Below are 26,811 nucleotides of genomic sequence, written 5' to 3' on the forward strand. Positions count from 1 at the left end.
CTGCACATCAACATGCATGAAATAATTCAGGAACAAAAACTACCAGCATAAATAAATAAAGATACCATTCTTCCTTCTTTCTTGCATCCTCCCTCATTCCCTCAATTACTGCTTTCTCTTGCAAAGTAATTTCGACCAGGTAACTCGTACCTGGGGTCAACAGCTTTTAGCAGCTTTACAAAGCCGGTCTGCTCCACAGTCGACGTGGGGACCATGTCTTTGGCTAAGTGATATGCCACTGCCTTCGTTATTTCACGCCACTTTTCGCTTTTTTTTTCATAAGGCACACCACGTGTGAGTGAGTTGTGTAGCGTGATTTGCTTTGAGGCAGGAGGCTGACAAGTCTTCACGGTCTGGGTTGCAGCACGCAGTTTAATACACTCCTCATACTGCACTTTGTGCTTCTGTTGTAAGTGGTGGAAGAGATTTGTTGTGCTCGACCCTTTCGTTGCAACTTTTTTCCGGCATTGTCTACAAAGTGCATTTTTCTGCTCCACGTCTGCCGCTTGAAAACCAAACCATCTCCAAATGAGAGAGCCGTTTGTTTTCTTCTTAACAACCAGTTCATCCTCGTTTTCTGTATCACCTTCTCTCCTTTCTGTCTCCTCCTCTATCTCCGGATTGTTCGCTGCTGCTGCCATGCTTCTTCATGCAAATGTCGGGAGGTGGGGGTGAGGGCGAGGGGGTAGTGAGGGGGAGGCGGCAGGGCGCCGTTGCTGCTGCTTGGAGATACAGAGAGGCGGGCCGCGGGGCAGAGAGAGTTTGCAGCGGAGTTTGCAGCAACTTGCAGCTTGTTTTAATATATATCGATATATACGATATGATGTAATCCTATATCGCGCATGAAAATATATCGATATAAATTCAAAACTCGATATATCGCCCAGCCCTACCTGGACTACACCACTGACTTTAAGAATGGCCTTCTCTTACCCCCTCACCTTCTGTTCCCAGTGTCCCCATCAGGCTCCTCTCCCTTCCTAGCTCTTACCCCCTCACCTTCTGTTCCCAGTGTCCCCATCAGGCTCCACTCCCTTCCTGGTAGCTCTTACCCCCTCACCTTCTGTTCCCAGTGTCCCCATCAGGCTCCACTCCCTTCCTGGTAGCTCTTACCGCCTCACCTTCTGTTCCCAGTGTCCCCATCAGGCTCCTCTCCCTTCCTAGCTCTTACCGCCTCACCTTCTGTTCCCAGTTTCCCCATCAAGCTCCACTCCCTTCCTGCCTCTCTGACCCTGTCTATTAGTTATTCCCTCTCTGTTTTGTACATGTTACAGTGTAATATGGTGTGTTCCATATTTTCTTTCACTCCACACGCCCTGCATTCTTCAACTTTGCTTTTTCCCATTATAAACATTGTTCCGTTTAATCCTGTATGATCCAGTCTGAGTGATGATCTCCTGCCGTTGGCATGGCGACATATCATTCACCATCAAGTTAGTTCAAAAGTTTGCAGTTGAAATATTCTGCTGCTTTTCCAAGCCTTTTTCTTTTCTTCTCTCATCACACATTCAAGCCCCCAGTGTGTATCATTTCAATCTCAATTATTCACTTTATTCTTACACATGACATTTCAGCATAGCAGTTTAGCGTCAGCTTTTCAGCATAAAGCATTCCCACTAGCAATTTCTTCAGGAATTGCATTATTGCTTTTCCTTCTCCTTTCCCAAGTGAAACTAGTATTGCTATTTCCTTTTCCAACGCCTCTTTTGCTAACTTATCAGCATGCTCATTCCCTTGAACCCACTCATGTCTATGGCGTTATATTTGTGCCTCCATCCTGAGCACGCAATGAAACATGTTGAGCATAGAAAATGCTATTGAGCGCGCACTTGAACACATCGCCCGCTGTGGCCTTCGCCCCACCGTGGACTCTGTCTTGCCCCCGGGCCGTCCGCCCGAGACCCCCACCTTGGACTCTGTCTTTCCGTCCGCCCGAGTACCCAACCTTGGACTCTGCTTTGCCCCCGGGCCGTCCGCCCGAGTCCCCCTTCTCGGCTTCTGCCTTGCCCCCGGGCCGTCTGCCCGAGATCCCTTCCGGGTCCTCCGCTGTGCTGCTGGGATGTCCGCCCAAAATCCCGTCCTCCTGACCCCCCTCCACCCACCCTGATGGCCTGCTGCTTTGCCATGTGATGAGATGCTAAAGCTACAGGTGCATCTAAACAAATACCAGATCATAGAACTTGTTTTCTGTTGTTTCATTCAAGAAATGAAACATTCATATATTCTAGACACTTAGATTTCTCCTCTGCAGTTTCTTCTCTGGTTTGAGTACTCGTCTCAGTGAGGTTTAATTTAAAATAAATCCAATTATTGCAGAAAAACATGTTGCCTGAAGCTGCCACGTGGATTAGACTGTGATATGAACCAGTTTCAGTTTGTTTGTGCAGATTAAAACGAGAGAAAGCCGGGGACACAAACACACAGAGACAATAATGAGCACAAAGATCTTTTAATAACAGCTGAAAAACTAACTGGAAATGAAACATGATAACAAAGACAAATGTCCCCACCAGGCACGTGCACACATGACGTCAAAGTGGGCTTGAGCCCCTGCCCTTTTTCTTCCTTCAGAGAAAGTGCCCTTTTGTTACCCTATTCTTTTTTTTTTAAATAAATGAATATATATCTACTGCTGCTGTTTGCGCACAGTTTCCCTTTCCAAAAATATATTGATTGAATACAAAATAAAAATATCAGGTCGGGAGATTAGACTGGGAAGTTCCTCTGCTCTCTCTCTCTACCCTCCCTCCCTCCACGTCTCCTGCACAGCGGTGCGGACATCGGCAGTCCCTTCAGACAGACAGGTAGCAGCACCTCCCACCTTACTGTCCCTTCAGACAGACAGGTAGCAGCACCTCCCACCTTACAGTCCCTTCAGACAGACAGGTAGCAGCACCTCCCACCTTACTGTCCCTTCAGACAGACAGGTAGCAGCACCTCCCACTTTACTGTCCCTTCAGACAGACAGGTAGCAGCACCTCCCACCTTACAGTCCCTTCAGACAGACAGGTAGCAGCACCTCCCACCTTACTGTCCCTTCAGACAGACAGGTAGCAGCACCTCCCACCTTACAGTCCCTTCAGACAGACAGGTAGCAGCACCTCCCACCTTACAGTCCCTTCAGACAGACAGGTAGCAGCACCTCCCACCTTACTGTCCCTTCAGACAGACAGGTAGCAGCACCTCCCACCTTACAGTCCCTTCAGACAGACAGGTAGCAGCACCTCCCACCTTACTGTCCCTTCAGACAGACAGGTAGCAGCACCTCCCACTTTACAGTCACTTCAGACAGACAGGTAGCAGCACCTCCCACCTTACTGTCCCTTCAGACAAACAGGTAGCAGCACCTCCCACTTTACAGTCCCTTCAGACAGACAGGTAGCAGCACCTCCCACCTTACTGTCCCTTCAGACAGACAGGTAGCAGCACCTCCCACCTTACAGTCACTTCAGACAGACAGGTAGCAGCACCTCCCACCTTACAGTCCCTTCAGACAGACAGGTAGCAGCACCTCCCACTTTACAGTCCCTTCAGACAGACAGGTAGCATCACCTCCCACCTTACTGTCCCTTCAGACAGACAGGTAGCAGCACCTCCCACCTTACAGTCCCTTCAGAAAGACAGGTAGCAGCACCTCCCACCTTACTGTCCCTTCAGACAGACAGGTAGCAGCACCTCCCACTTTACTGTCCCTTCAGACAGACAGGTAGCAGCACCTCCCACTTTACTGTCCCTTCAGACAGACAGGTAGCAGCACCTCCCACCTTACAGTCCCTTCAGACGGACAGGTAGCAGCACCTCCCACTTTACAGTCCCTTCAGACAGACAGGTAGCAGCACCTCCCACCTTACTGTCCCTTCAGACAGACAGGTAGCAGCACCTCCCACTTTACTGTCCCTTCAGACAGACAGGTAGCAGCACCTCCCACTTTACTGTCCCTTCAGACAGACAGGTAGCAGCACCTCCCACCTTACAGTCCCTTCAGACAGACAGGTAGCAGCACCTCCCACTTTACTGTCCCTTCAGACAGACAGGTAGCAGCACCTCCCACCTTACAGTCCCTTCAGACAGACAGGTAGCAGCACCTCCCACCTTACTGTCCCTTCAGACAGACAGGTAGCAGCACCTCCCACCTTACAGTCCCTTCAGACAGACAGGTAGCAGCACCTCCCACCTTACTGTCCCTTCAGACAGACAGGTAGCAGCACCTCCCACCTTACATTCCCTTCAGACAGACAGGTAGCAGCACCTCCCACCTTACAGTCCCTTCAGACAGACAGGTAGCAGCACCTCCCACCTTACAGTCCCTTCAGACAGACAGGTAGCAGCACCCTTTTCCTCTCGAGGGCCATTTCAATTTTTTCAACATCCTCCGAGGGCCGTACAAATGATTGACCTCTGCTTAAAAAAACTAAAATCACAGCCCATTCATTTAGCCTTTCTTTCATGCTGTGCAAAAAAAAAAAGCAACCTCTTAATCCAGATATTTTACCATGACTCGCGCATGGATGCACGTGGACGGTGTGGCATGACCACCAAAACAGAAAGATATGGACACAAGATGTGTGAAAATGTATTTAGTTTCCTATCCATGTGAACATGATTTAAGTGGGGGGGGGACCTAACCTCCTCTAGGGTGGAAGATTTTTTTTTAAATGTTGAAGTTGAAAGCATCAATCTGGTGCACTTTGGGAGCAACATTAGGAGATCTATGGATACATCTCTCAACACCCATATGAAACAGAACTGCAAACTGATTTTATTTTTCTTTATGGATATTTTACAAATCACTCCCCTTTTAAACTGTACTCTTGTTTATTAACAACTTTTTTTACTGTCATATATAATTTTATACCTGTTAACTTTATTCTCTTATTTTTCTATAACTATAATGATCATATAAAGATGTGCCTTTACCTCACTGGTTGGAGAAAAAGCTTCTTATATTCGTTAGCATAGCTAGCTAACCAGATGCTAACAACAAAGTTATTGACTGTATGATCAGTATGACAGATGAACAGATAGCCACTGAGCTTACAACTAAAGACAGACACGCACAAACTGCAGCATGTGTACGGCTCCTTATCTGAAGTGCGGGAGCCGCGTTCTGGTGCTCTCCGTCACGTGAAGAGCAGCTGATTTGAAAAGACAAACTGAGAGACCGCTGAGTGACCGCAGTGCAGAATCGCTGTATAGTTTAAATCTCCTAACAATGTTGTCCATTTTAGACACAGGCCTATTATATTTACATCCCTTAATAACATTCATTTTCTGGGCTCAATGTGTGTCTTGGCCGTTTTCGTTGTGATCGCTAAATTCACCTTGTTTATAATATTATCACCGATCAAAGCAAACGAGGGCTTTTGTTTTGAAATCACTTCCGCGAGTTTCGCCCCGCCCCTCGCTCCAATGACCATTAGACCATTTAGTAAGGTAAAACAACAAAAACAAAAAGGCCTCTCAGACGCTCTTCCGCTAACTTGTGTAATAAAGAAAAACAAATGGACCGTAGATACACGGATTAGGGCGACACCATCTGGTCACAACTTTAAATATTTGACCATGTTTATGTGCAAATGAAGAACTCTCACTGGTTCAGAACCTTTTTCCTTAAGTGAGTCTCTTTTCTTTTCTGACTTTATGGGTATTTGACTTTATATTAAATACATAACAATAAGAGTGCAGACCATCTAATACACTTCACTATGAATCCAGAACAATACAACTGCAGGAGTATGGATACAGCGAGATGTTTGCATGCATTTGGAGCCGATTTGGGCAGAATCCAGCAGAGTGGATCGTGCTGTTCATCCTATGTAATCTATATGTGAAGACAAAAGTCTAAATATTTAAGATAAAGCTGTGAAACAATCTCAATAATTGGCAGCAAAAATGTAAGGTTTTTTTAATGCATAAAAGGATACATGTTGAGATAGGAAGTTCTAATATCTTAAGAGAAGAGATTGAATATTTGCTATCCTGGCTCCAAAATGGTGGAATGAGCTCCCCATTGAAATCAGGACAGCAGATAGCTTACACATCTTCCGACGCAAACTGAAAACTCATCTCTTTAGACTCCACTTCGAGCGATAGAATTACTAACAAAGCACTTATATACTAATAAAGGGCTGGCTTTCTAAATGCCAGTTGAGTAGCACTTGAAATGTTTGGCTCTATGAAACCTGATGTACTTATATGATTCTGTTTTCTTAAAGGTTGTATCTTCCTGGTCGAATGCACTTATTGTAAGTCGCTTTGGATAAAAGCGTCAGCTAAATGCAATGTAATGTAATGTAATGAATATTAAAAAATACAAACTCTTTTGGCTCCTTCCTGTCTGGGTCTTTCTTGGCTTTGCTATCTTCTAGCTCAATTTAGGTTTTCCGAGTTTTTTTCTAGCTCTGTCCCTGATCACTTTCAGAACCTGAAGGCTCTATGCGGACTATCTTCTGGTTCTCCTCTGGATCCATCCACTATCTCTTGTCGCTGTCCAGTGAATTACACTTGTGTTACTGGAGCAGGTAAAGCATGCAACAGATACTTTCAGCATTATCGGAGCACGCAGTGGAAGCTTGGATGAAACACAGCGGACTTCTAAACAATGAACACCCGCAACTTGGAAGAAATAAAGTTTTATGTGTTCTAATATTGCAATGCAAACCCATGATGTAATGACAGTAATTCAGAATAATTGAGTCATTGAATTATCATTTCAGTAGATTTAATCAAACAAAACAAACATATTGGACATGGCCTCAAGACTGTAACCTCTTCACATTCTGTTGAAATAGTCAATTACTAGCCTTATCTCACACATTGCTGTTTTGAATCTCTAATATGTGGATGACAGTTGAACTGCATGATGTAACATTTATGCCATCTGCTGGAAAGAAGACGTATCACTCTGTTGGCGTTGTTTAGACAACAAACACAGAGTGAAGCTCTCATTTCATAAACAATCTTTGTTTACAGACACCGTCCTGCAGAGAGCACACAACCCAACAGCGCGTTGTTGGTCTAGCATCACTTTACAACACGTTTGCATTAAGACACCAAGACTAGCTGGTCCCTTGTAAAGGTGAGTCCACCTTAAATGAGCAGTGGGTGATCAGCAGGTCAAAGGCAGGACACAGGAACTTGGTCCTGAGGAGATGTAACGATTATTAAACAAGAAATAGTCGAGTCAAGGGGTCGAAGAAATAAACATTTGTGATTATTAGTGAATCGGTTGCAGGTGGGTGAAAACAGGCTTAGGGAGTTAAGTATTACATGTAACGACATTAGGATTAGGGATGCACGATATTGGTTTTTTGATGTCGATGTTTCAGGTGACTAATCAGGTTGGAAGTATTATAGCTCGTTGCCTTTTTCCCTCCTCGTGGAACTTCTGCATTGCATTTGTTAATACAAATAGCAAGCAAACTATCTAACTCTGAAACTTTGACATAGTCCCATACTACTGACGACATGTTTGTTTACTGTCCTGGCTTCACGGCCGCACACCATTTACGTCACAGCCAGGCATGAGTTAGGGAGCGCTGGATTTGTGAAAAACTCCCCTCTTCCTAAACCACTAATACCACAGTACTGGCAAAACGGGAGGAGCCGAGTGAAAAACAAGCGCCCCTCATCCCAATCCACCCCGCAGTATTTTTTTTTTTTTTTTTACGCAAAAAATATATTGTATATTATCGGGGCTATTAATACTTTTATCGGGTTTATCGGGATGACGTCATAATTCCTAATATCGGACTGATAATTATCGGGCCGATAATTATCGTGCACCACTAATTAGGATACAAAATAGTCAAATGTATTCCCTTACCAACACACTTGGTCTTTTTAAACGATTACGCCATTTAAATCTTTTGTCACAAACTTTGCAGATCTATTTTTCCTCTCCTGTGTGGATTCTCATGTGTGACTTTAAATTTCCACTCCGTGAAAAAGCTTTCTTACAGACTGAGCAGCTGTGTGGTATCTTTCCTGTGTGGATTATCATGTGGTCCTTTAGACTTATTTTCTGTGAAAAAGCTTTCTTACAGACTGAGCAGCTGTATGGTTTCTCTCCTGTGTGGATTCTCATGTGTATCTTTAAATATCCACTATGTGAAAACGCTTTCTTACAGACTGAGCAGCTGTATGGTTTCTCTCCTGTGTGGATTCTCATGTGTATCTTTAAATATCCACTCTGTGAAAAAACTTTCTTACAGACTGAGCAGCTGTGTGGTATCTCTCCTGTGTGGATTGTCATGTGGTCCTTTAAACTTATTTTCTGTGAAAAAGCTTTCTTACAGACTGTACATGTGAATGGTTTCTCTCCTGTGTGGATTCTCATGTGTGTCTTTAAACTTCCACTATGTGAAAAAGTTTTCTTACAGACTGTACATGTGAATGGTTTCTCTCCTGTGTGGATTCTCATGTGTGTCTTTAAACTTCCACTCTGTGGAAAAGCTTTCTTACAGACTGTACAGCTGAACGGTTTCTCTCCTGTGTGGATTCTCATGTGTATCTTTAAATGTGCACTCAGTGAAAAAGCTTTCTTACAGACTGAGCAGCTGAATGGTTTCTTTTCAGCACTACGTTGTGGATCACTGACAGATTCATGTCTATTTTTCAGTGAGTTTGAGCCTGAGGCAGGTTCTCTGGTCTCTTTCCAATCAGCACTGTCTTCAGTGTCAGGTTCAGAAGAGTCTTCAGTGTCATGTTCAGAAGAGTCTTCAGTGTCATGTTCAGAAGAGTCTCCAGTGTCATCCTCAGTCTTTGGTTGTAAACTGCTCTCTGGATCTGAGTTCCTGGCTGGTTCTGGTCCTCGACAGTCCTCTCCATCAGCTTCTGTTTCCATGTGTTCAGTTTGTCTTTGATGAGGCTGAGAGGACTGAGGTTTCTCTTCATCATATTCACTCTTCACAGGGACAGGAGTGAAAGTGGACTTGGTGATATCAGCCTCCTCCAGCTCCTGAAGCTGCTCTCCCTCCTGTTCCTGCTTAATGTGTGGGGGGGGCTCTGGGTCCTCCTGGTCCAGACTGGTGCTCCACTCCTGCTGGTCAGGGAGAGGCTCTTCTTTAACCACCACCAGCTGCTGGACGTCTGCAGGAAACAGGAAACACACAGTCAGAACAAACTGTTAAGTGTTAGCATTTAAAAATCTCATCGCCATTACAATGGGGGACATTTTGCAGCCCTAATTAATGCCTTTGTTTTTATATATTCACATTATCTTTCTTAGTCCCACCTATTGTGTATTTGTGTTGGCTCAAGTCACCTCATGTAGCCCAGCCCCTTTCCACTTCCAGTTAAAAATGTAAAAGGGTTGTTTTTTCTTCTGGCGTAGCACTAGCTGCAATGTAAACAAGGAATCCTATTTGGGATCGTTCACAGATACACTACGCCTACAGTAAAGAATGAAAATCCTGCATTCAAACCTTCTTTAAGTAAAAGTATGCAAGTATTAACAGAACATTTGACGGCACCTTCCTATGTAACAGTAATGATGGTGCAGTAAAATGTTTCCTGTCAGTGTTTAATTTATGTTGTTTCTTGATTATTTTGTATGTTGCATTTTACTGCTGTACATGTTCAAAGTTGCGCTTGTATAAATGATTATAGATGAGGGAACCTGCCAAATGTTCACATATGTGTGTTTTATATACATTACCAGTCAAAAGTTTGGACACTTTCTCATTCAAGGTTTTTTGTTTATTTTAATTTGTTTCTACTTTGTAGATTAACACTGAAGACATCAAAACTATGAAAGAACACATATGGAATTATCTATTTAACAAAAAAGTGTAAAAAAAATCAAGAATATTATTTTTATTTTAGATTCTTCAAAGTAGCCCCTTTTGCCTTGATGACAGCTTTGCACACTCTTGGCTTCTCTCAGTCAGCTTCATGAGGTCTTCACCTGGAATGGTTTTCTATTAACAGGTCTTCCTTGTCAAGAGTCAATGTGTGGAATGACTTGCCTTCTGAATGTGTTTGAGACCATCAGTTGTGTTGTGCAGAGGTAGAGTTAGTGCACAGTGGAAAGCCCTATATGACTGCTGTTGTAATCCATATTATAGCAAGAACGACTCAACTCAGTAAAGAGAAACAACCGTCCATCGTCACTTTAAGAAATGAAGGCCAGTCGATCCGGAAAATGTCAAGAACTTTGAATGTATCCTCAAGTGCAGTCGCAAAAACCATGGAACGCTATGATGAGACTCTCATGAGGACCCCCCCGGGAAAGGAAGAGCAAGAGTTACCTCTGCTCAGGGGATAAACACATCAGAGTTACCAGCCTCAGAAACCGCAAATTAAAGCACCTCAGATTAGAGCCCACATAAATGATCACAGAGCTCAAGTAGCAGACAATCTCAACATCCACTGTTCAGAGGAGACTGCGTGAATCAGGCCTTCAAGGTCCAATTGCTGCAAAGATCAACTACTGAGGATGAACAACAAGAAGAAGAGAATTGATTGGGCCAAGAAACACAAGGATTGGACATTAGACAGTGGAAATATATATATGTAAATACATGTTGGCAATAATTGATTGATGAGATTTTACATTAATTTATATTAATGTTTTAATTACTTAATGACCTTTGTACCAGTTCCCATATTCTTTATCAAGTAACATTTTAGATTAGATTTAGATTTGATTTATTATTGAACATATTAGGGATGCTCCGATCGCCAATTTTGGGGCCGATCGTCAATCGCCGGAATCAGCATCGGCCGATCGCCGATCCGATCAAGTGGGCGGGCCTATGGGGATCTTCCATTTAAAGTGATGTTTAAAACTCAGTTAATGGGGCTCGGGCTCATTCACTGGAGCTTCCACAAACAACAACCAACATAATTATTACATTCAGATTAAGTACATTATTCAAGTTTACATGAACTGTGGATAATAACACGGGATAAATTAGCGGAAGCTCTCTCTCTCTCCCTCTCCCTCCCTCTCCCTCTCTCCCTCTCCTGACAGCCTGTCAGTATCTCATGTAGCTCACTGATCCAGTAATGAGTGACCCGACAGTGAAGAATAAACATATTTATAATTAGTTTAGCTTGTTACAGAGGTAGATCAAATAGCTAAGTGTGTTTGGTCTAACTCTGAGTGTGTGTTTCGCTCACCGGTCCGTCACAGCGGGTGGAGCTGCAGGACTTCTGCTTCACACACGTTGCATACCGCTATTTTATTGTCCTTTTCGGACACCTTAAAATACTGCCAGACTGGTGAAGCCATTTTGGCGAGCTTGTTTTGCCGCGCACAGAGAAAAGTGTCATGTATTTTACGTCATCATTTTACGTCATGCGATCGGCATTTTTAGAGAGCCCGATCGATCGGTAGAGAGTGAGTATCAGCCGATATATCGATCGGTGGCCGATCGATCGGAGCATCCCCAATATTTATTAATTGATTTCTTTATGAATTATTCTCCCGCAATTTGAATTAATCCAAAGTATTTGTTTTGATTTGCTTTTACACATTTAAAAAGAAAAGGTGAATAAAGAAGCACATTAAAACTAAAGTATCAATGTATGTCACATTTAACCAACTAGTGCCTACATGTAGGAGAGGGGTCTGCCTGCAGACCTCCACTCTCAGGACACCCCCACTGTCAGTACAGGAAGTGACGATTCTGAAGTGTGCTAGCTAATAGTGATGCTAATGACGCAGCACACCCTCCCGGCCATCAGAGTCAAACCCGCAGTTCGGAGGAACCGACCGCCAGAGCACCGGCACTAGGGCGGGCCGGCGCGGAGGCCCTCCAACAGTGGGTCGCGTTTGCCATTCGATCAGTGAGACGAGAGGAGAAAAATGCAACAAAAAAACGGGTGAAAATAGCCCAAAAAAATAAAATTCATAAAACCGGGGAGAATAGGGGGGAAAGTGAAAAAAAGTGTCCGAAAATAAGCACTCGTGAGGCGGGCAGAGTCCCCTGTCAACTCCCGTTACATTCCTCCATGGTGTCATTTGAGCAAAAAACTTTTACGAGAACCAGGCTGGGGGGGTCAAACGGGCTTGACCAAGGCCGACCCAAAGTGCACGGTGGACGGACTCATCACCTCCGTGATGAGTCTCCATTGTGATTTGAAAAATTCCATCAAACGAGTCCTTCGGTGGGCGGGGAAAAAAACATGTTCGTCAGAATCGTCACTTCCTGTACTGACAGTGGAGGTGTGCTGAGAGTGCAGCCTGCACCGGAACTGTCCTGAGAGTATCGAATTCGGTCGAATAATCGATTCTGGCAACCCTAGGCTGCAGGCAGGCTCCCATGACATGTATGGGTCATATTTAAATCAGTACATTAAATGGCATATTATTCAATGTTGTAGTGGCGGGAGATAGGAGTCGGAGTATCGAAGGTATGTAGCTGGCTTGAATGAGCAGCAGAAACGGACATCATGTCGGGTCGCAGCCCGAGAAGACAAGAGAAAGAAACCAGGAGGGCACACAATATATAAATAGGTAACCACATATATGTCCGTGCGGAAACAATACCCCCAACCTGTAGTTCCATGTGTGAATTATGTGTCAGTGTGTTAATAAGTGATCACAACACAGTATGTATTTTTATAAATATATTTATTTTGGTAGGTTTGCTCTTCCGAAATACATTTTAATTATTATAATAAAGTACATGTGTCTAATAATACTTACATACTTTTACTTAAATAAGATATGAATGCAGTACTTTAACTTGTGATGGAGTATTTTCACAGTGTGGTGTTTGTACTTTTACTTCAGGATGTACTACCTGCAGCAAGTGCTGCTAAAGGGTCTAAAGTGTTATTAATGTGATAATAAAGTGCTACTGAAGAGTGTAAAGTGTTAATTAAGGGTAAAGGGAACAGACCTGCTCTGTGTATCCGAAGCTGAGGCTGTAAAACCGCGTCCAGTAGTTTCTGGAGTCTCTTGTTCTCCTCTTTGGAAAGAGACAGCTCCTCCTCGAGCTCTGCTATTGTTTGTTCAAACAGAGCAAATATCTCTTCAGTAGCAGCAGTGACTCGCTGCTTCTTCAACGACAGCAGCTTTTGGACTTTACTCATGTTTCCTAGATCACCTTTTCCTGCAGACTCCGTTAAACACACCGTTTCTCTCTCCTTCAAACTCTCAATCTGACTAGTGTTGCTAACGTGTTTCCAGCTAGCATGCTAAGCTAGCTCCTATAGGCCGAGGTAAACGCTCCAGAAAAAAGAGCAGAGTCCATTCAGAGGTTTATCCAGACACAGAGATGATGGATCAGTAGAGCTGGAGCTCACACACACTTTCTCAGGAACACAGAGAGAGAGAACCGTAGCAACGAGACGCCACATGGATCCAGGTTGTTGTTGTTCTTCTTCTTCTGCTTCTTCTTCTTCTTCTCTCGGTTTTTGGCGGATTGCAAACAGCTTTAAGGTGCATACCGCCACCTACTGTACAAGAGAGTGTATCACCATATCATTCTATCACCACTTGTGGAATTATACCATTGTGTTGTTTACGTTGTTTAAAATTATTCCAATCAATCCTGTTTCACTCAAATAATTAAGAATGGCCTTCCTGGTAGCTCTTACCCCCTCTCCTTCTGTTCCCAGTGTCCCCATCAGGCTCCACTCCCTTCCTGCCTCTCTGACCCTGTCTCTTAGTTATTCCCTCTCTGTTTTGTACATGTTACTGTGTAATATGATGTGTTCAACATTTTCTTTCACTCCACACCCCCTGCATTCTTCAACTTTGCTTTTTCCCATTATAAACATTGTTCCGTTTAATCCTGTATGATCCAGTCTGAGTGATGATCTCCTCCCGTCTGTTCCTTTCTGTATAGATTTTTATTATGACTGATTTCTGTAACTTGTGGTATCTCCTCCCTTTCTGATCTTCCTCCAACCTTTTCTGCCATATTTGAGTCGAAATGCTGATAACAGCATTCCAACTAACAGTTATTCTACGCACAAAAAAGTTTATTATTATTCCGCCGGGATTTTGGCCCTCTTCTCCTCCCGCATTGAAAAATGCAGAAACTCCGTTCAAACATCAAAAAGTTTAGCTCGGTCGAGAATCGCAGGCTATTACTTTTCTCATTCATAACTTTCATAGTTCCAGAGATACATCCCATAATTCATCAAATTTTTAACATGAAAGTCAATGGAGAAACTCTTCAGACTTAAACAAATCTTCATGCGATTTCAACTGCTAACTGTTAATTCATACTTTAATTCAGAAACCTCATTCCAACTTTAAATTGTTACACATCTTTCTGACATTATTCGTGTAAAACAACTTTTAAATCTGATTCTTACTTTTAGAGATATTAAACATTGTTCAGATCTTGGTACAGAGGCTTTCTTCAGATTTTAACATTAACTAGAGTGCGTGATGAGAGGGTAGGAAATCTTGAAATTTGCCTTCATACATTTTTTTTAAACTGCCATAATTCCAAAACCCTACATTCCTGAGACATAATCTTTCATGAAAAACGTAGGAAAACATCTCGTAGCTTGAAAAATGACAAATAATTAAGCAATAATAATTAAACAAAGTGCCTCTTGAGGGCATGAAGTGACAACAACTTTCAACATGCCTCCATTAAAGCCCATTGTAATGTCAGGCTGATATTTCCTCACGGCAGCAGCCGCACACCTTTAGTTAAACTGCCAAAAAGGCCACATTATTAACCTGAAAGTACACAAAGATTACACTTCAGATACTCAACTTCCTTGACATGCTTCACGTTTTGAAATTTCACAGATATCTGTTACGGTTCTTCCACAAAACATTCACATGTAAGAGGTTCATCTCTCATTCAGAACAATGGAAGCCTTTGATCTCTAGAGAGTTTAGAGCAGTTTAGCGTCAGCTTTTCAGCATAAAGCATTCCCACTAGCAATTTCTTCAGGAATTGCATCATTGCTTTTCCTTCTCCTTTCCCAAGTGAAACTGGTATTGCTATTTCCTTTTCTAACGCCTCTTTTGCTAACTTATCAGCATGCTCATTCCCTTGAACCCACTCATGTGTATGGCGTTATATTTGTGCCTCCATCCTGAGCACCCAATGAAACATGTTGAGCATAGAAAATGCTATTGAGCGCACACTTGAACATTTTTGAGCACAGATAAATATATTTTCTCTCATAAAACTCCTGCTCCGTGCGCAAGCAGACCGCTGCACGCGCTCTCTCTCTCTCCCTCGCTCGACCTCTCCAGCCTGTGCGCGCTCAGCTTTGCCTGCTCTCGCTCAAGTTGTCACAACGTTACAAATGTACCACAAAACCAACCAATCGGAGGAACTCGAGAAGGTCAATTCAGATTGGCTGGTCGTCACCAATCATATCTTCTATCTGAGATGAGAGAGCAATTTTCGGTTGCCATCGGGCTGTTGACGTTCTTGTTACACATCCATCGTTGACATTTACAGGACATGACAGACTCGAATGAAGAGAATAGTAAGCCACAGTGTCAGGTGAGTAATACATTTCTAGTTTTCTGAAATCACGTTATTGTTTGCAATGCCTTTGACGAAACCTTTTATCAGATCGTTTCAGATAAGGGTGGGTTTGCTAGCCGGCAAAATAGCTATATGGGTAGTTTAAGCAGACAGCTAACAAACCATAGCCTACGTAGGCTACATGAACCCTTCTGAGGTATTGATTACTTGCTGTAAGCATTAGAGGTATGACAAAACAAGTTTCTCTCTCTTTCACAATTTTGGATACCGGATAAAGTTAGCAACACACGTTAACCACGAACAGCCTATTAATCCGTTCTCCTAATGTTATTTCATCCAACGTTGTGGAATTAGAGAAAAGGGGCTTCTTAACGTACTTTTATCCGGGGTGGAGGGAGTTAAATATTAGTTAAATATAACATTGGGGCGTGTGATTGTAGTGGGTGGAGGTGGTGAAATGAGGATATCCATCTCGGAGTTCAAGCTAGTATAATATAGTTAACGTTACATAATAATAAGGAAGAGAGCTATTTTTGTGATACATCGCTATTGATATGGATTTAGAGTGGATATTTGAGACTTCCAAGAAGTAAACAAAAACGTAATTTATGGGTGAGTGTTTTTAGCAGAGCCATATAATGTCCTTGTGATTCTGTTGATTATTACCTGTCTGTATTATGTTACAGCTCAGCTGATTTTGGATTGATGGCAAAGGGAGAGGGACTTAAGTGAGAGTGAAAACACAAGGTAAGTTTCAAATAGGTCAGCAATTTCCCATCCTATAGGTTGCTAGATGTATCTAACCCTTTCTCCTGTCTCCCTCTCTCAGCACAAGAACCCCAAGGGGATTCAACGGAGCCTGAAGACCTGCACTGAGACCCTCACCCTGCACCTGAGTCTCACCTCCCAGAGTTTTGCAAGCCTCTCCCTGTTCCTTATTTTTGATTAAACAGACATTAAGCTTCCCAATGGTGTGGTCTTCGTTTTGTGAAAAATATGATTACCTCACATATTTTGTTGCTGTTGTTGTCTTTTGTGATAGTTGAATTGCTTCTGCTGACTTGAGCCAGCCATTCTTTCCTCCTCTCTGTGTCAGTGGGGAAACTTTACATATGTACTCCTTTCTCTGAGCGCTTGGAGCATCCCCAGGCAGCACAGCAAACCATGGGGGAGACGATATGCCAGGACAACACGAAGGAAAAGGCACAGAAAAACTGCATGACATGCTATTCAATGTTTATTGAATTCCATTTATTTACAATGGATGTTCCTAAAACAACACATTTAACATCATCATCATCATCATGCTGCTGCTGCTGCTGCTGCTGCTGCTAGTCCTTTGATAGTCACCTGTCGGTCTCCTGTCCTTTCTGAAAGCCATAAAGATGACATTAGTCATTTAGATAACTTGTGTCCTCAATTACCATGGGATTACTGAAACTACCATGAATTTAAGAAAATGGTAGAAATTAATCTAATCTGAATTTTGAAGCATTCCTTTAGATCCCCTCCCTCTAAATATATCAATAAACATTAGAAAGTGATGCTCATGACTACCATAGAAGTTTAAGAAGATAATATTGGTTTGAAAGAATTCAAAGCTATAAACAGCAACATGCTCTTTAACCAAGGCACTGTTAGCCTAACATGTAAACTAGTTGTTCACACTAATCCTAATATTATCACTTAATATTAGCAAATTCTATTTTATTTTTTAAAACATATTGATGTAAATACATACACATATCGATTTGTTGTATAAATATTGCAAATCAAAACCTTTATTCACTAATAATTACCAAAAGTCGTAGTTCTATCTCCTGTTATCAATGCATTCACATTGCCCGCCATGAACTTCCGGGGAACGATCCTCGTCTGCATGAACAACGTGACGATAACCGTTTTTGGACTTCCGCTGTCGTAACTCTTCTATCTATACGGCGCTGCCCCTGCCTATATGCCGTGAGCTGATTATCGAGCCTTCATTGTAGCAGTCGCGGGTGGACTGTGTGTTTGCGTGTGGGGAGTGCTGCAGTAGAACATTCCACTGTAGCGCCCCTGGTGCTCGCACCTTTGTGCGTGCTCTATAGTGCCCGTAATAGTGTTCACTGGAGTCCAGCACCTCAGCACCCCCACTCAAAATAACTTCCCGCGCCTCTGACTTTCGGGTTCATAATGTGGCCTTTTTGGCAATTTAACTAAAGGTGTGCGGCTGCTGCCGTGAGGAAATATCAGCCTGAAATTACAATGGGCTTTAATGGAGGCATGTTGAACGTTTTTGTCACTTCATGCCCTCAAGAGGCATTTTGTTTAATTATTATTGCTTAATTATTTGTCAGAAGAAGAGTGGAGCCTGATGGGGACACTGGGAACAGAAGGTGAGGGGGTAAGAGCTACCAGGAAGGCCATTCTTAAGTATTTGAGTGAAACAGGATTGATTGGAATAATTTAAAACAACGTAAACAACACAATGGTATAATTCTACAAGTGGTGATAGGATGATATTGTGATACACCCTCTTGTACAGTAGGTGGCGGTATGCACCTTAAAGCTGTTTGCAATCCGCCAAAAACCAAGAGAAGAAGAAGAAGAAGAAGAAGAAGAACCTGGAGACCAGTGGCAGCTCCAGTTTCGGTGGAGTGGGAGCGGAAACGGACGGAGGAAGCCGGAAGAAGAAAGTGAAGTTGGAGACACGCTGCAGAAAGTTCAGAGAGAGTCGGAAATCATCGAAACATACAGAAACGGTAGCATTGGACGGGTTAGCATAAACTGTACATTGACTGTATCATCATGTCAACCAGCTCAGATGGGACCCAAAGACCTGATATGGAATGGGAGGAAACCAAAGCTGTGAGGAAGAAAAGGGCTTTGAGGGAAAAAGTTAGCAGACCAAGAACACAAAGTTGGTCGGATTGGTCGAGTGGAGCAGGCTTAAACAAAAAACCAAAAGGCAGTCAAAATGGAAAACAAGCTATTTCGAATACAGAACTAGAGCAGGAGTGGAAAGTTATAATAGAATTCAACCGGGATGGTGGGCATTACCACCCGATTCAACTGACAAAATCAATTGAGAAAGAAATGGGTAAAATCAAATTTGCCAAGTTTATGAACAACAAACGAGTTTTGATACAAGCAACCAGCAAGCAACAGCAGGGAAAAATACTTAAAATGACGACACTCAGTGGGGAAAAAATAAAGGCTCATATCCCAGGAGCAATGGCAATGTTGAGAGGAGTCATATCTGGAGTTCCACTTAATATGTCTATGGATGATGTTAAAAAGGAGATTAAAGGAGGAAAAGTTATTGAGGCAAACAGACTTATGAGCAAAAGAGATGGCACATTGAAGGAAACACTTTCAGTAGTTATTCAGTTTGAGAAAAATATACCGAAATCTGTGCAAATAGGATACATGAACTACAGTGTGAGGGAATTCATCCCAAAACCACTTAGATGCTATGCATGCCAAAGAATGGGACACACAGCAATGCAGTGTAAAGGAAAACTAAGGTGTGCGAGATGTGGAGGCCAACATGAGTATGGGAAATGTGAAAAAGAGGCAAAGATGAAATGCTGTAATTGTGGAGGAGAGCACAGTGCGGCGTTTGGTGGATGTGTAGTGCAGAGAGAAGCCAGAGAAGCTCAGAGGGTCAAAGTACTCAGTAAAGTCTCATATGCAGAAGCTCTAAAGAAGGTTAGGGAAACGGAAGCAAACAATCAGGCTTCTAGTGGAAGGGTTCAAAGAAACTTAGTACAGAGTGGTAGCAACATTTCAGAAAGGCAGGTTACAAATCAAAGCCAAGTACCTGTGGAAATTAAAGAAGATGATAGCATTCTCGTGGTAAAGAAAGTCAACTTTATGACATTCATCTGTCATACCATTAATGTTGCAGCACAGATGAAGAAGAAAAGTGACAGAATCAAAACCATCGTGCAGGCAGCGGAGAAATTCCTTAACATTAGAGATATAAAAGCAGACCAGATACATGAATTACTAGCAACAAAAGATGTGGGAGAAACGGACAACCAGGATGAGGGTTAGCACGTTGTTAATGGTAATTCACATACTCCAGTGGAATGCTAGAAGCCTCATAGCTAATGGACAGGAGTTTAAAAAATATGTCTATGAGTTACAAACATTGCCAGATGTAATTTGTGTGCAAGAGTCTTGGTTAAAACCTCATCTAGACTTTATGATTCCAGGGTTCAGCTCTATCAGATATGATAGAGTTAGCAATCAAAATGGTGGAGGGTGTGTTACTTTCATAAAGGATGGGCTGGCCTATAGGGTAGTCCCATCCCCTGACGACAAGGAATGTGTCATAATAGAAATATGCAGCCCAAGGAAAGAAGGGAACATAAAGCTTATCAATTTCTATAACCCGTGTAAAAATCTGGACATTGAAACCTTACAGACAATAGCAGGGACGGCTCATAGAAGGGAAGTATGGTGTGGTGACTTTAATGCTCACAACAGCCTTTGGGGAAGCAGTCAAACAGACAGTAATGGGGATGTCGTAGAAGAAATGCTAGAGGAAAGATCACTGTTTTGCCTTAATGATGGACAAAAAACAAGAATAGACGTGAATAGGGGGACACAATCATGTTTGGACCTCACACTGGTGACGGATAGGTTAGTTAAATCATGTGAATGGTATGTTAAAAGTGATTCTACCATAGGAAGTGATCATTACCCAGTTTTCACAATCATCAATACAAAGGTATGTAGACAGGAAGGGAGTGTATTTACCAGGTGGTGCTTTGGTAAAGCTGACTGGGAAACATTTAGGCTTTACTGTAAGGAGTCAGCGCAATTGTTAACATTAGAAGGAAGTATAGAGGAGTGCTCAAATCAAGTCACAATGCACATTAAAGAAGCAGCAAATAAAACTATACCTAAAAGAACAACAGAGGGTAGGAAGAAAGTGGTTCCGTGGTGGAATGAGGAATGTAGCAGAGCTATTAAAGAACGAAACAAGGCATTTAGGTCTTTAAAGAAAAACTTGTCACAAGACAATATTTCAGATTATCAAAGGAAAAGGGCAGTAGCCCGTAAAACAGTAAAATATACAAAAAAGACGTCATGGAGAGAGTATTGTTCCACCATTGGAAGAGGAGTAAAGTTAGGGGATGTATGGTCGATGTTTAAACGGATGAATGGGAAAAGGAAGTCGGTTAAAATTCCCGCTTTGATTGATGGGGAGAAAGTGGCAGTGTCAAATGAAGAGAAGGCAGAATGTTTAGGTAGGGCATTTGCTGCGGTGCATAGTGGGGAACACCTTGATGACAAACATAGACAGCAAAAAGAGTGTGTATTAAGAGAAAATGAAAATGTGAGGGAAAAGAGACGGGATGATAATTCAGCTCTTGATGTAGACTTCTCAATAGCAGAACTTAAAATAGCTTTGCAAGGTACAGGATACTCAGCACCAGGACAAGACCAGCTATGCTATGCCATGTTCCGGCAGCTACCAGAGGAAACATTCAAATTAGTCCTGAGACTATTTAATCAAATCTGGAAAAACGGAGTCTTACCAATGAGTTGGAAAACGGCAGTTATATTGCCATTTAATAAGCCAGGGAAGGATCCTGCTAATCCCAATAATTACAGACCCATAGCATTAACATCACACTTATGTAAATGGATGGAGAAGATGATAGTGCATAGACTATCACACGTCTTAGAACAGAGAGGGTTAATAAGTCATTTTCAGAGTGGTTTTCGTAAAGGAAGATCCACAATAGATGCTTTGATTAGAGTAAGCAATGAGGTGGAAAAGACAGTGAAAATGAAAGAGGTTATGGCAATTGTATATTTTGATATTGAAAAGGCTTATGATTCTATGTGGAGGGATGGGTTGCTCATCAAATTGAGTAGAATGGGTGTTGGAGGGAGAATGTATAACTGGATCATGGCTTTTTTATCAGACAGAACATTCAGAGTTAAAGTAGGGGCAGAGGTTTCAAAAGAGTGCAGTATAGAAAATGGTATTCCTCAAGGGAGTTCAATCAGCCCGATATTATTTAATGTTATGATAAATGACATTTTTAGTAATTTGGATGGATGCATAAAATCTGCACTATATGCAGATGACGGGGCCATATGGATACGGGGAAGAAATGTTCCATATGTGTTTGAAAAAATAGGGAAAGCTATAAAGAAAGTGGAGAAGTGGTCATACAACTGGGGTTTCAAGCTGTCAGCAAGCAAATCTTGCTTTATGAAATTTACGAATAAACGCAAGATGGAGACTGAGAAGCTTACATTATATGGAAAGCCGATGAGTGAGGTCAATGAATTTAAATATCTGGGGCTATGGTTAGATAGTAAATATACATGGAAAACTCATATTAAACATTTGGAAACAAAATCCAAAAAAGTGTTGAACCTATTAAGAGCAGTGGCTGGATGTGACTGGGGGGCAGACAAACAGGCATTAATCGACATCTATCGGGCAATTATGAGGACAACACTGGATTATGGGTGTTTAATATATGCAGCAGCAGCAAAAACGTCATTACTAAAAATTGATAGGTTACAATATAAAGCGTTACGGTTGTGTATAGGTGCAATTAAGTCAACCCCTACTAATGCAATATTAGTTGAAGCAGGAGAGACTCCATTGGAGCTAAGAAGAGAGAAAATTGCTCTTGCTTATTGGGTCAGGTTAAAAGGAAGTGGGGAAGGAAATATCACAAACAAAATACTACAGGAGTGCTGGGAATATTCTAAATTTCAGGGGCGTGGGTTTGGATGGACAAATAAAGAAAAAATAAGGACATACGGCATGCATGAGTTAGAGTTTTCACCATCAAATCCATTCAGTAGTGTACCCCCATGGCTCTTTCCAATAGTAAATATAGATGTGAGTATAGTAGAAAAGAAAAGAGAGTGGCAAATAAATGAAGTAGGACTCAAAACAAGTTTGTACCTCAGGAATAATTATCACAATTACCTCAAAATATATACAGATGGTTCTAAAAACAAAGAAGAGTGTGTTGGAATTGGTATATATATCCCAGAATTTAAAGTGTCAATATCAAAAAGAGCATCAGACCATCTTTCAGTGTATACAGCAGAAATGCTGGCAGTAGTAATAGGATTACAGTGGGTGGAAGAGGTCAGACCAGACAGGGTGGTGATATGCACAGATTCATTATCCAGTTTACAAAGCATACAGTCAACAACAACTGCCAGAGAAGACATACTCATAGAAATCAATCACAGCCTGTTAAGACTTCACAGAAGCGGCATAGATCTGCAGTTCTGCTGGGTGCCTGCGCATGAGGGGGTGAAAGGGAACGAGTGTGCTGATAGATTAGCAAAAAGTGCACTACAAAAGGAAATCACATTACCAGTTCAACTTGGAAAAGGAGAAGGAAAAGCAGTTATTAAGAAGAAAGGGATGGAGATCTGGCAGAAAAGGTGGGAGAAAGACCAGAAAGGCAAAGAATACCATCAAGTGCAAAAGACAATTACAATTAATATTTATAAAGAAAGAAACAGAAGGGAGGAAGTAATGATAGCTAGGCTCAGACTAAATCACACTGCATTAAATGGTACGCTGTATGTCATGGGGAAAAGTGACAGTGACAAGTGTGGGAACTGTGGAGTTAGGGAAAATGTGGAACATATTTTATTACATTGTGTCACCTATAGAGTTGAAAGAGGGAAATTAAGGGATACAGTTTTAGAGGCAAAGAGGGAGTGGAATGTAGCGGGTATTCTGGGAACAGAAGGAGAAGGAGTAAGAGCTATCAGAAAAGCACTGTTCACCTTTTTGAGGGAAACTGGGATAGGGAAAAGAATTTAACAGTAGACCATGGATGATTTGTTTTTTTTTTGTTTTGTTTTATTTATTTTATTTTATTTTATGGTTTTATTTTTGATATGCTGGTTTATTAGAGGACTGACATGATGATACACACTCGTGTACAGTAGGTGGCGGTATGCAACCAAAAGCTGTTTGCGACCCGCCATTAAAAAAGAGAAGAAGAAGAGAAGAAGAAGAACCTGGATTCATGTGGCGTCTCGTCGCTACGGTTCTCTCTCTCTGTGTTCCTGAGAAAGTGTGTGTGAGCTCCAGCACTACTGATCCATCATCTGTGTGTCTGGATAAACCTCTGAATGGACTGTGTGCTCTTTTTTCTGGAGCGTTTACCTCGGACTATAGGAGCTAGCTTAGCATGCTAGCTGGAAACACGTTAGCAACACTAGTCAGATTGAGAGTTTGACGGGAGAGAAAGGGTGTGTTTAAAGGAGTCTGCAGGGAAAGGTGATCTAGGAAACATGAGTAAAGTCAAAATGCTGCTGTCGGTGAAGAAGCAGCGAGTCACTGCTGCTAATGAAGAGATATTTGCTCTGTTTGAACAAACAATAGCAGAGCTCGAGGAGGAGCTGTTTCTTTCCAAAGAGGAGAACAAGAGACTCCAGAAACTACTGGACGCTGTTTTACAGCCTCAGCTTCGGATACACAGAGCAGGTCTGTTCCCTTTACTCTAAATTAACACTTTACACTCTTCAGTAGCACTTTATTATCACATTAATAACACTTTAGACCCTTTAGCAGCACTTGCTGCAGGTAGTACATCCTGAAGTAAAAGTACAAACACCACACTGTGAAAATACTCCATCACAAGTTAAAGTAGCTACTGCATTCATATCTTATTTAAGTAAAAGTATTTAAGTATTATTAGACACATGTACTTTATTATAATAATTAAAATGTATTACGGAAGAGCAAACCTACCAAAATAAATATATTTATAAAAAGACATACTGTGTGTCGTGATCACTTATTAACACACTGAGACATAATTCACACATGGAACTACAGGTTGGGGCTATTGTTTCCGCACGGACATATATGTGGTTACCTATTTATATATTGTGTGCCCTCCTGGTTTCTTTCTCTTGTCTTCCCGGGCTGAGACCCGACAAGATGTCCTTTTCTGCTGCTCATTAAACGTCATTGCGGGCACAGCGCTCCAGCTGCACAGTTCAGGATCCCAGCATCTGCATGTAAACGCACGATGGGGCACACAGCAGCAAGCTCAGACAGCATGACAGTTTAATTTTGAACGTGTCTGAGAGCTCATATAAGGCTGAAGGATCGGTTTATGTTGTATCTGTTAGAAGTTTAGGAATTAGGTTCGTCAATATGGGCGATCCTACGGTCATGTAGCCGGTGGTGGACTGGGACTAAAAATCATTTTCTTTTCGTCCCGATGGCCAGTCCGCCACTGCACCCAGCCCAGCCCACGTAAACTGTCAACGGGGGGAGCCTCGCTGCGGGGAAACGGTGGACCTAGTGTTCCGATCGGAGTGGGAATAATAATAATAATAATAATAATAATAATAATAATAATAATCCGTGCATTTTATCCATTAATTTCCCCAACATTGTGGTAAAAAAAAACACACGTTTAATCCATGTTGGTGTACTACTACCACCAGTGGTGTAGTGGGGATTTTTTTTACTGGGTGGACGGGTTGGTGGGTGAACGGGAGACACTATGGACGCGCTCGTGAACTGTCAACGGGGGGGGGCTTGGGGGACCTCTGTGTCGCCTGTCAGCGCAACTTACATGATGCCGTTTAGACAATATAATAATAAAGGGCGGTGACGGCTGTCAGCGAACCGATCCGGCCTTTCTGCGCGACTATCACTCAAATGCGGGACATAGTCTTAATGTGTGGGACGCGGGACAAATAATAAAAATGCTGTGTGTGCAGTCCCGCACAGTGCGAGACACCTGGTCACCCTACACACACGGTTCTGCCCCTCACACACCACTGACTACAACTATAAAAAAGTAGGGGTGCACCGAATGGGAAATTCTTGGCCGAAACCGATACCGGAAATAGGAAACAGTTGGCCGAATGCCGAAAGGCCGAAAATGATTAATGGATATATATATATATATATATATATATATATATATATATATATATAATGTATACATTTTTTACCAGTGTTGTTCAGCTACCTGATTATGGAAAAAGACATGATTATGGCAAAACTTAACTTAAATAATAATCACTATTATGGGTCCATAAAACATTTATTCAGCACTTTTGAATGCATACAGTACATTCATTCCAAGTCAAGTGCATTTTCTTTTCTCTGTAGGATAACTACAACAAAGTGCATTCAGAACAAAGCCAAGGTGCTTTAAAATAAACATCTAGGCCAGGAGGCCTACAACAAAATAGTGTAAATAAAGACTGTAACAGCCAGGCCTTCAACAACAACAAATGCACCGATAAGCTTGGTAACCTAACGTGTTGTTGTGATGACGTAATCAAAACGCAGCAACAAGCACGGCGCGCGACCATGCTCGCGGCTGGCTCACAGCCAACATGTCTGCCGCTTGGAGATATTTAAAAATATCAGAGAAAGAGGCGCGGATTGCGATTTGTAAAACGTGTTCAGCTGACATTTCTCGAGGGGGTGTAACTGCAAAGACTTTCACCACTTCGGGATTACTCCACCACTTGAAATCAAAACACCCGGACAAATATGCGGAGTAAGATCAACGTAACCCTGTTCTCTGACATTCTGTGACATTTTTTCGGTGCTAAAACCCTTTCGGCCGAAAGGGCCTTTTTAACAATTTTCGGCCGATAATTTTCGGTGGCCGAATATTCGGTGCATCCCTAACAAAAAGCATCGGTTTGTTTTCTCATCAGGAAATGCAGACCGGCTCAAACAAACGATTTTTAAATCATCATGCTCACGATCATTGAATGTATCATATGTTCGCCGAATTGACATGAAAGCACTAATAAATGTAGTTTCATCCACTTGAGTTTACAACTACAAAAATAATCGATTTGTTTTTATATCACATCTGACGGAAGGAAATTCAGCAGCTCTAAGTACCGATTTCTAATCCTAATTTAATCATCATCTTCACCACGATGATTCATGTTTATATTAGCTGAATTGACATGAAAGCACTGACAAATATGAATATACTGTAGTCAACTTCATTAAAACGTTATTAACGTGCCTAAACTCAGTAATTCACAATTTCTACGCATGACAACACACTTTGTCCGTGTTTGGCTCTCTCGCCGCACAGTGAAGCGTTCCCGCATTGGCGTCGCTTCCGGCTTCCCCCAAAACTTCAAAATGAGTCGAAGGAATTTCCCCGCGATGTTCGAAATTATTGATATTTATCGGAACGGTATCGCACCTTCTTTTTTTAAACTAACGGTTCGAGATGACTGGTAGTCCAATATTTCATTGCACAAAAGTTGTTGGGATGCTGTCACAGGCTCTTTAAAGCGAGCTACATACCTTCGATGCACCGCCTATCTCCTATCTCTCGGCACTACAACATTGAATAATATGCCATTTAATGTACTGATTTAAATATGACCC

At 42.1% G+C, this 26,811-nt stretch overlaps 1 protein-coding gene across 1 annotated transcript; it reads right to left on the bottom strand.

The window, feature by feature from the left end:
• Nucleotides 1-6,966: 6,966 nt before the first annotated feature.
• On the bottom strand, nucleotides 6,967-13,044 carry LOC307013474 (uncharacterized protein; the record flags this gene model as incomplete). Its single annotated transcript, XM_079640872.1, has 3 exons — nucleotides 6,967-6,980; nucleotides 8,668-9,090; nucleotides 12,852-13,044. 3 exons carry the CDS (start codon nucleotides 13,042-13,044, stop codon nucleotides 6,967-6,969), a joined length of 630 nt encoding a protein of 209 aa, XP_079496998.1.
• Between the last annotated feature and the right edge of the window lie 13,767 nt (nucleotides 13,045-26,811).

This window comes from Notothenia rossii, assembly GCF_949606895.1.
Source record: "Notothenia rossii genome assembly, chromosome: 7".
Classification (NCBI taxonomy): Eukaryota; Metazoa; Chordata; class Actinopteri; order Perciformes; family Nototheniidae; genus Notothenia; species Notothenia rossii.